The sequence below is a fragment of the Salminus brasiliensis genome, chromosome 9, assembly GCF_030463535.1.
Source record: "Salminus brasiliensis chromosome 9, fSalBra1.hap2, whole genome shotgun sequence".
NCBI classification, from domain to species: Eukaryota; Metazoa; Chordata; class Actinopteri; order Characiformes; family Bryconidae; genus Salminus; species Salminus brasiliensis.
Window position 1 is genome coordinate 29,489,674 of NC_132886.1, and position 11,589 is coordinate 29,501,262.

Consider the following 11,589-nt stretch of genomic DNA (forward strand, 5'->3'; position numbering starts at 1 on the left):
CACACCTGTCCCGGGGGCGGTCTCATGCCACAGGTCACAGGGGCTCACGGAGACCTTGAGCCATTCAATCACAGTCATGTCATGGACTTTAGTTATGAAAAGGACTTTTATGTTGACAATCATGTTTTGTTTTCGCTTCACTGTTCTGTTGCTTTCTTGTGTTTGACTTCACTGTTCTGTTGATGTGTTTCACCTGTGGGCTGGTGTATTTAAGGAGGGCTAGCGCAAGCAGCCAGTGCCGAGAATTGACTTTAGTTAACTCTTAGTAGCTCTGGTTATCTCAGGTCAACACTGGGTTGGATCTGGTGTCTCGTAGTGCTGGCATTAGCCGTTGGGCTCTCCAACGACCTCTGCTAATGTAAGCTAATCCTCCTCGGTCTAGGGACTCAAGTGATGCTGCCGAACAGCTACTGCCTGCTCACCTTCGGTCATAGAGCACCGTAAGGAGTATCAGCGGCTTGTTCATGGGAGTGCACTGAACTCTCCTCGCTTCGGTCGTGAAGCTCACGTCAAGGAAGTCAGCTCTGGTGCGCGCTCTAGTTAACGCCTGTGCTCTGGTAAGCTAGCCCTGTCACTGTCTCGGTTCTGTTGTTTGGGTTCGGCAGCAGATCCCTCAGTTCCAGAGGTCCAGTAAGTTTCCTTAGCGCCTGACTCACGCTGTCTTTTGGTGGTTACTGTTTTCCCCAGGCACTGCCTGTAGGTTTAGGTTTTCGGTATTGTTCTGGCTCAGCCCTGGCATGCTAGCCAAGCCCTCGTCCCTCACCAGCCACAGATGTGTCCTTTTGTTTGCCCATGTTTGTCTTTTGTTTATTGTCAACCCTGTTAATCTGTTGCTGATTTTTACTTGTTTTCTGCCCTGTTTGAGTTAATAAACTCCCTCGCTTTGCTCCATCCCCTGCAAGTGTTCTCCCTCATTTTCTGACCCAGTGGATCATTACACCAAAGATGCTCAATAGGATTTAGATCAGGGCTTATAGAAGGCCTTCAGAATAGTCCAATGTTTTCCTCTTAACCATTCTTGGGTGTTTTTAGCTGTGTTTTGGGTCATTATCCTGTTGCAAGACCCATGACCTGTGACTGAGACCAAGCTTTCTGACACTGGGCGGCACATTTCTCTCTAGAATCCCTTGATAGTCTTGAGATTTCATTGTACTCTGCATAGGTTCAAGACACCCTGTGCCAGATGCAGCAGAGCAGCCCCAGAACATAACAGAGCCTCCTCCATGTTTTACAGTAAGGACAGTGTTCTTTTCTTGATATGCTTCATTTTTCCGTCTGTGAACATGAGCTCATGTGCCTTGGCAAAAAGTTCCATCTGTCCATAGGACATTCTCCCAGAAGCTTTGGTGCTTGTCGACGTGTAGTTTGGCAATTTTCAGTCTGGGTTTTCTATGATTTGTTTTCAACAATGGTGTCCTCCTTGGTCGTCTGCCATGAAGTCCACTTTGGCTCAAACAACGGATGGTGCGATCTGACACTGATGTTCCTTGAGCTTGAAGTTCACCTTTAATCTCTTTAGAAGTTTTTCTGGGCTCTTTTGTTACCATTCGTATTCTCCGTCTATTTGATTTATCATCAATTTTCCTCCTGCGGAATGTCCAGGGAGGTTGGCTACAGTCCCATATATCTTAAATTTCTGAATAATATGTGCAACTGTAGTCACAGGAACATCAAGCTGCTTGGAGATGATCTTATAACCTTTACCTTTAACATGCCTGTCTATTGTCTTTATAATTTCCTGAGACAACTCTCTCCTTTGCTTCCTCTGGTCCATGTTGAGTGTGGTACACATGTCACCGAACAGCACAGTGACTACCTGTAGCCCTATATATAGGCCCACTGACTGATTACAAGATTGTAGACACCTGTGATGCTAATTAGTGGACACATTTGTTCATTTTTATAGAATTTTTATTTATTATTACTTTTGTCAGATTCAAGTTATTTCTGTGGCCATTGTGGGGATTTTCTCTCATTAACCGAGGGGTACCAACAATTTTGTCCATGTGTGTATATATCACATTTTACAACGGATGTTGTCATAAAGCAGTTTTACAGAGATCCAGGTCCGAGCTTTTTTTTTGAGCAAGCTAGTGGCAACAGTGGCAAGGAAAAACTCCCTCGGCTCGAGAGGAAGAAACCTTGAGAGGAACCAAGACTCAAAAGGGGAAACCCATCTTCCTCAGGTCAACGCTGGATAATGATAAAAAGCAAAACAAGAAGGTCGGGCTTCCAGCAGGTCAGGCTGGGTGACCATTTACTCTGAAAATGGTAAAGAGACAGAGTTAGTTCTGAGAGGATTTTATGGAGAGCAGAGAATGTTGAGCAGTATCAGACTGTGCCTGACGACTCCGGCAGGTCTGACTATAACAGCCTAGTTAAAAGGAGAGAGCCAGAAGGTAACACAGACACGGGAGCACCCTGAAACGCTAGCGTCCATCTGCTCCACCGTCCACAAACCTGAGTGGTATATAGAGCTGGGTCATCTGCATAAAAATGGAAATAACGCCATGTCTGCTTATAATTGAGCCCAATGGTAACATGTATAATGTAAATAATAGCGGCCCTAAAATTGAACCTTGCGGAACTCCATATCTTACTTTTGTGTAATTTGAAGATAAATCTTTTATCTTCAAACTCATGGCATTCAGTTAGATATGATTTGAACCACGATAGGGCTGTTGCTATGATTCCAACCATTTTCTCTAATCATTCTAGTAATATAGTATGATCTATTGTATCAAAGGCTGCACTGAGTTTAAGGAAGGGGTAATGAAGATACATAGCCTTGATCAGAGGCAAGAAGGAGATCATTTGTAATCTTCACTAGGGCTGTCTCTGTGCTGTGATTGGATCTAAATCCAGATTGGAATTTCTCACACATGTCATTTTTCCTCAGGTATAAGCAGAGTTGTTGGGCCACAGCTTTTTCTAAAATCTTGAATATAAATCTTACGTTGGAGATGGGTCTGTAATTAGACAGTACTCTAGGATCAAGATTTTTTAAAAGGTTTTTCAAGGTTTTATGACTGCTAATTTAAGGGTTTTGTGTACATGACCTAGGCTAAGGGATGAATTTACTATTGTTAAAAGATGTCTGATTATGATTGGGAGTATTTATTTTAGAGTCAAGTGTACAGGTTGTACAATATATGTTTCTAGTTCAGGCTGTGGAAGTGGGCAGAAGGCTTCCAGCCTTTGTTCTACAACTAGGTTATGTTATAAAGCAGCTCCACCAGGTGACGGCCATGTTTGATCTAATAAGGAGGGTTGGATTTTGTAAGCAGCGTGCAGGCAGTGTGTACCGTCAGCCACCATCAGTGGCAAAAAGGAAAACTAGAAAAAGAAAATAGTTGAAGAGTTGAAAAAGGTTTAAATCATCCTTTGTTTGACTAAACATCACTCCTGGTGTTTCCTTTTCTTTGTTTTTCAGCCCTTTTTCTATATTGCTTTTAAACTGTTTTTATATTGTCACCTGTTGCAGCTATGGTGGTGCAGTGGAAATGCACTGGGCTCCCATTATCAGGGTTGGAAGTTTAAGCCTCTTCTTGACTTAAGACATTCACCATCTGTTACACACACCAGAAAATAATACCCCCCCAAAAAAGGAGTAATTTCATTAAATAAAAAAACAACTGCACTTGAGTCCACACATTAACAGATGTTGTCTAATATTTTCTATTTTATTATTAAAATAGTCCATAAAAACATTACTGGTTAAAGAAGTTGTTTGGGGTTGAGTATATGCCTGGCTTTTAGTAAATTTAGAGATCTCACTAAAAAGTACTCTCGGATTGTTTTTTTGTTTTTTTTCTCGATCAGCAAGGCCAAATACGCTGAGCGAGCTGTAATGAGTACCTTTCTATATTGACTATATTCTATATTGATCCTTCCACACAGAACAGTGGAATACCTCTAGTTTGGGCTTCCACCATTTATACTCTAGTTTCTGCACTGTTTGTTTTAAGGTTTGTTTTAAGAGTCTTTTTTTTGCCTTGTCATTTTACTTTTAAGCAGTGCCACTTTGCCCAAGGTTTTCTAGACCATTTGTTAATTTAACTAGCTCTGTTTGGTCTGACAGAGTGTAAGCTAAGGTCGATAGATATGGGAGTTTTTCAGTAGACTGTACAGTGGTCATTGGGGTTATTGCATGCTATAGACAGTGGCGGGGGGGACAAATTGTGCCTACAATGTAGCTCATAGGAGATTAGATAATGGTCTGATATTACTGAGCTTTGAGGTAGAATATTTAGATTATCAATGCTAACACCCAGGCTCAGGACTTAATCCAGGGTATGATTACAGTAATGTGTGGGTCCAGTTACGTTTGGAATGATGCTGACAGAATCTTTGAAGAAGAAGATTGACGCAAACGCCTTTGTTTTTGTCCTTCACCGTCTTTCTGTTGATACCAGTGGACATAGCTAGTCTGTAGTGTGTGTGTGTACTGTTTTCTCCCATCTAACAAGAGCATAGTCAGTCAGTAGATGGACTGGCTATGCTAAATTACTAGGTATGAGTATGGGGAATTGTGAGTTTGCACACTGACAGAGTTATTGTAGAGGATGTGAGCAGTTTGTGTCACTGTGGCTGCCTAAGACCCAACAGGCACAGTAATAAACTCCTGCATGGCTGAACTTTGCTGCGTTCACTCTCAGAACATAAGTATCACTCTTGTCTTGAGTCACAGAGAAGTCTTTTGCATCAGGATGGTTAGGATCGTGAACGGTGCTAGTGACCTCTTTATTAACATACAGAATCCTCTTGAGAGCTTCTCCATCTTTCTGATGGTACCAGTGGATGTAATTGTTGCTCTGAAGTCCAGTCACTTTACAGTTAATATAAGCTCTTTTGTTCAGTGGCTTGGTCCAGGAGAGTTGAGTTTGCTCCACTGTTTGTCCCAGTGCACTCACTGTAATTAAAATTACACTGTAAATCAATCAAACTAATGTTTTTTTTTTTAAAAATGACCTTAAATACTTTAACCCTGATATTTCACTGATGCTGTACTTACCTACGAACAGAGAAAGAACAGCATACATGTCTACATTCATCTTTCATTTAGTTGTGAAAGGATGTCTGTGCTTCAACAACAAATGCTCTCGTCTGCACCTCAGCTGTGTTTGCTTGACCTTGGCAGTGTTATCAGTAATGTGAACCTCTCATCTCTGGCACAGTGATGTCATTTCCTGGATATCAGTCAGCATTCTGGTTCTTCTAACATGGTGTAAAAAATACACTGAAAGTATTCGGAATATTTAATGTTCGAAATAGCTTGGTATGTTTATTTTGAACCTGCAGTTGAAGAATAAAAGGTGGGGTGACGGTGTTTTTTCTGTCATGGCATGTACTAAGGAAATAAACACTTGCAGAGATGGGAGCAATGCGAGACAGTTTAATAAAGAAACATGCATACAAAACGATGGGTCTAATGTGGGGCAGCAAAGGGTGGCAGAATCGTGAACACAAACAAACGTGACAACAAAAATGGCAAACACAACAAACCTGGGACTGGGAGGAGCAGGGAGCTGAATGGGAGTGAAACAATAGAGAAAGAGAACAAAAGGGGAGATAAACACAAAGCCGCAAGCCTTACTTGGGCAGAGAGGGGAGGTACTGAACTAAGGACAGAGCTGTGCCCAAATGAAGGTAGCTGGAGAGCCAGCAGCTAGACTAGAAAGTGTGACCAACCTGACCAGCACTAGCAGAGACTGCCTAGAACTGGATTGCCTAGGAACATAAACAGGGAGCGAATGTATGTCGCTTGCCTCTAGAACAAGACTCATGAACCCTCCTAACTATGAGCTGAACACTTTAAGTCCTGCATATGCCATCGCTGCGTGAGAAATCGCTGAACGTCACAGAGATTCCGACAGGGTCAGAGAGATACGACAGGATTTAATTCACGGCAATGAACTGGGGAGACAACGCTCCTAATATACTCCCAGTCCCAGGTGAGACACATGACCTGGCAATGAACAATGAATGAACACAAATCGACATGAATCAACTCAAACAACCAGGAAGTCCTTATTTGGGCCTGTGGACGGCAGCTCGTGATTGCCCCGGGGGAGGGCGCGATGACGAGGGCCTGACATTTACTACATGGTTTTAATGAAACAGTATGACACAGTGTGAACCTCATTTCAGCCATCTCACCTAAATTCAGCTTTCATATGAACAGGTTTCTCAAGTTCTTGCTGTCTGATTCTGAAACTCAGCAGCTTTTCCAGCGTTTCGGCCTTCCTGGGGACATTGTCACAGATTGAAGACCACAGTTCACATCATCTGTACAGTATGTAGAGCTTGGTTGAGAAAATCGGGGTCACAGTCCACAGCAGGAAACCACCCCAAAGGTAGACACAAAATAATGAACACCCCTGCCACACTTGAACTCATTAGTCTTGTGTATATAAAGCCTCTGGGAGCACATTTGATGTATTGATTTTTTCAGTATATCAAACTTAGGTTTTAAGTGAACCATTCCAGTCTATTGGACTTGACCTTACAGAGCTGTGATGCATCTGACCTTCAGGAGCTTCTACTTTGATTTTCGTCTTCCTTTTCCTAGTGGAGCTCTACCATAGCAAGGTACAGGCCAGTTACACAACCCGGCTCCCTCTCACTCTGCCCCTTTGAAGAGAAGAAGATTAGGCCTTTATTCACTTTCCTGTTGGATGGACAGCCAGGGAATGAACCTTAAACGTACCAAACACACAGTTAGCTGGATAGCTTACTAAGATGCTTACCAAGTTAGCTTTAGCTCACCAGGTTGCTCAGACTTAAAGACAGGGCAGAGCCATATTAGCCTTGTGAGCCTTGGTCTTGGTTATGCTAAAGTAAGCCTGATCGCTTTTAGAGCCACCCATTTCACAGTGATTCTGGAGAAACAGCAGGCTTTTATTACTCTGGGAAGATATTCATAAGAAAAACTTTACCCTGGGGGACCAGAGGAGCCAGGTCACCTTCATTAGAAAGAAAACTCAGGTTCCCAGGGGCTTTAAGCAGTGCTACTAGCTCTTTGTAGAGGATTTGGCCACATTTTTATACATTCTTTTTGTTAAAGTTGATAAAGCAAAAAATCCTAACAAATGTAAACTGTATCAGATGTGACAAGAACAAGAACAGAGAGGCAGAGAGTCCCTTAATTTCCTAAAAGGAAAGAAAAAAATAAAGTAGTGAGAGAAGTGATGACAGTTATTTAAACTAGCCAATGCTGTGGAAGTAATATTATTGTTTTAAGTCATTTCCTATCAATGGTCGAATTTCAGTGTTCAGTGAAAAAACTGTTTATACTATATATCTGGAAATGAGCTGCGTTTAGATGCTCCTTTTAGTTTAATGCATTTATGTACTTTTACACATGAATGAGTAAGGATTTGAAATAAGGCTGCACGATATTGAAATAAACTGACATTGGGATATTTTGTTGGTTAGCAATATATATTGCAATATTAAGAAATACAGCAATTTACAGATTTCTACAGAATAATGCACTCAGTGTGTCTAAAATTGAAGTACAATGAACTTTCCTTTTATTGAATAAAAATTATTTGACATTAAATGGACACTTCTTGCGATGTGACTCTTGCGAATGCACTCATTGTGATGACTATGATTGAAACGATAGATTGTGCAGCCCTAATTATAACCTATTTCAGCATCTTTCAGAGCATTTATAAGACAAGTATTTATACTTTCACTTAGGCAAGGAAATTGTGCACTTCTGCTTCTTCTGCTCCCTACCTAGGGTTGCATGCTCTAACAGTTTTTGTACAGGATGTGAGTAATTACTGTCACTGTGGCTTGCTGCCCAGCAGGCACAGTAATACACTGCAGAATGGCTCTTCTTCAGAGTGTCTATCTTCAGACTGTAAAGCTTCGAGGTTTTGTCCACGCTCACGGTGAAGTCCTTTGCCTGGGCATTGTTGAGGCCAGTGCCGTCGTTCTTGATGTAGAGTATTCTGGTGATCGCTTCACCTTCCTTCTGTTGGTACCAGTGGATGTAGTCAGTGGTCAGATCAGTCACTCTACATCTGATAAACACACTTTTGCCCTCTTGCTTCGTCCAGGAGAGCTGGTCCTGCACCACGGTCACTCCCAGTACGGCTACTGAAATGAACATTGAGTATAGAGTATTAGTCCATACTATACTATACTATACTACATGATGCTGTATGATGATGTGTACGATAACACGATTACCGTGTCTATACTACTCACCTTGGATCAGTGAGAAAATAATAATATACATATCAGTAAACATCTTGTTTGGGTTGTTGAAAAGAGTGTTTGTTTAAAATGCTGTGTTTCACAAGCTTGGATTTTCTTGTAAAGTTATCAGCTTCAAAATATCTCTGCTATAAAACAGTGCTGATGTCATTTCTTGTGGGTGGAGCAGCAGTACCAGTCTGTGTTGTCAGTTTGGCCACTCCTGCACTGAAAGATGGGAGTGCTGAAATCAGCTCCCCTCTGAAAAACCATTAATCCTCAGCCATTAATGTTAAGGGAACTGGGTTTTTATTCTGGCCACCAGAGGTCATCATCCCCTAGCTTATGCCCCAGCACTGGTGGTATCACTCACACCTGTTTTCATTAGCCCACTTTTACCACTTATTCTCCCACTCTTTCACTCACTTGCTGTGAAGCACTGGTAGTTATCATGGCTGTTCTGAGCAGGTTCACTTTATTGGCTGTTTTTTTGTCTATGGTTTTTGAGATCCATTCCCTTTCAGCTTTTTGGATTAATTTTTTTTTTACATTATTGTTGCCCGTCTGGCCATTGCCCATTCTGCTCTGTCCATGGCTTTGGATTAGGTTTATTGTTTTGTTGGCTGTGGTCCCTCACAGTCTTCCTGGCCTTGGTCCAGCACTGCTTGCTGTAGATTAACTGGTGGTCAGGGATGATGTACTCAGTTGATTGTGCCACCTTCTGGCGGGTCCGGCTGTCCCACCTATATGTCCATGCTGATTTTGGCATTATTACTGTGCTTCTGTTTCAGGATTACAGTGTGTGGCACATACACCATATGTCCACATGTTTGCGGAGCCCTTTTAATGAATGCATTCAGCTACTTTACGTTGCACCCATTGCTGACACAGATGTGTGAATACACCCACACAGCTTCTCTAGTTCCTACATGGCTTTTTGAAAACTACCACTCTGTTAAAAAGTACATTCTTATGCGCTGATGTTTAGAGAGTCTAGGCTTTTGGCATTTTAGCACTAATAGTTGAAAATGAGTTATTTTGGCCTTATACTCCACTTAGTTTAGACAGAATTGCAATGTAAATATTATAAAATAGATGCCAAATATTGCTTTAATATGTTCTTATAAATATTTTAAGTAATTTGGGATCAACAGGAGCATCTGAAATGTTGAACTTGCAATGTTTCTGCCTGTAATTTATCATCGCTTTTGAAATACAAGACATTGTAGATATTATGTTTAATATTAACTTCACACTAGAGGATGAAGATTTACATCTTTATTAATTATTTTAACTTGGGTTAAAACCTGGGTTTATTGCTTCCTACTAAGTTCTTACAGCTGTAATGCATACATTTATATACATTATATTATTCTATACATGTAAAGTATACATTTCTTTTTTTTTATTTCAGTTCCACAATTTAAGTTTAAGGACGTTTTGTCTCTTGAGTTCAAGTCTTCAGGTCAGGGATGCCTTCTTTTTTGCATTTACCCACCAAGACACTGCTTCCTCTAACTGACTCCAAAGGGTAGCAGTGTTGTGTTATGGCCCAAGTGTTAAGACTCTACTTTCTGTTTTACTCTGATGAACCTTCAGGAACAGGCACGCTGTCAGACACACTAACTGCAGCAAATTTATTAGGGTCACACATACAAGGTAGAGACGAGAGGCCGCGATTGGTGAAGAACGCAACTCAGAGGAAAGTTAATTCACATGGCAGCTCTAAAAAGAGAAAAGTGGAGCGCTGAGGCTGAGCTTTTAATCAAGATTGGTCAGACTCGTACATGTTTATTCTTCCCACGGAAAGTTTCTAACCAGTATGTCTCACATGTTCAGAGACTGTGGCGATTATTAAAAGCTATAATGTTGAGCGGCACTACGAGAGGAGTTATTAAGCTCTGTATTTAAAGATGCACAAGTATTGTGATTATTTTTTAAACATTTATTTAGAGTGTTTGTTATTGATAATTTGTTCAGTTTAGTGTTGACACTGTTAAAGCTTTGAATAGACCCCTCCTTGTTTGGTTATTCTTCACGTGTAGCTTAGTTTGTACAGTTAATAAAGCACAATAAGCAGATCTGTTTCATTAAACCTACATTTCAACACTTAAAGTTTTTAATATAAAGAGAAATTACAAGTGAAAATATTTAATGTAACACTTATAATCAGGTTAAAATTAAGATTCCGAATTATTATGTACCTTGTTAGTGTTAGTATTAGTGTTAGTGTGTTAGTATTCAATCATTTAGACCTGATTTAGCTTTTGCCCAGACTGTATTATATTGTTTTAAAAATGTGATTTATTTGTCATATTTATAATAGTTTTTATTTAATTCAGTAATAACAACAAACATACTAGCAAATAATAAACATCAGTGTATCAGTTTTCTCACAATCAAGCAACCTTTAATGGCAATTAATGTACTGTAATTGCATATGATTATGTTTTATAAAGTTATCTGCCTGGAGAGTTTGAACCTTGTTTCAAACCTGAAACTTAACTGTAAAATGATTTTGTTTTTCAGCCTGAAAAACGCACCTCATTTCATAAACAGTTTTAGCAGGTTCAGTCAAGACTGAAATAAAGTGAAATGAAATAACAGTTCAGATGTTGATCTGTCACATTCTGTGGGATCAGGAGTACAAACTGTAAAATCAAATAGCTGTTAAACCACATTGATTGATGGATGTTTTTTATGGAATAACCACCATGAGATGTCCAGGTGCATCATCTCTGATTAACATTCATTCAGAAACACCAAGAAAAACTTCACCACATGGTTTCTCAGAATAACACTTCAGCCTTTTGTATGTATTCATTGAGATTTGATTAGTATTTGTGACATTTCCCGCACTTGTCACAGCAGATTGAATTTACTTGTTTATCGGCAGATTCAATTTACTTACTTAATTGACTAAGGGGTTAATAAGGGGTGTTGTTGAACTTATAATGTACTATTTAACTGTTAATCTGTTTAATCCATTATTTTGTGTATTTCATTAATAGTATTTAAATTAGGGTTTATAATATACAGTTAGGTTTATTTCTGTATTTTCTGTATTTATATGATGTATATTTATATACACTGCTGTGCAAAAAGTATAGGCAACCATGAAATACTTTTTAGCAATAACATTGACATTAGAATACATTTAAAATTGCAGTTGTAAATAAGGACAACTTTGACATGGTTAATCTATCACACATACAAATGATCTTAGCCATTTCCACAATGTCATTTTTTTATTTGTTTATTTGAATTGTGTGTGTGAATGTGTACTTTACTGTTAACAAACACATCCTTAATGCCTAGATAGATATCAGACGCTCATAGCACTAAATATAAAGACATGTAAATATAAGTACTGTGACT

At 39.8% G+C, this 11,589-nt stretch overlaps 1 gene segment (V, D, J or C); it reads right to left on the minus strand.

Moving 5' to 3' along the window:
- Window positions 1-7,699: 7,699 nt before the first annotated feature.
- Window positions 7,700-8,125, minus strand: LOC140562772 (probable non-functional T cell receptor gamma variable 10). The segment is given in 1 exon segment: window positions 7,700-8,125. A coding segment is annotated over 1 exon segment (426 nt).
- Between the last annotated feature and the right edge of the window lie 3,464 nt (window positions 8,126-11,589).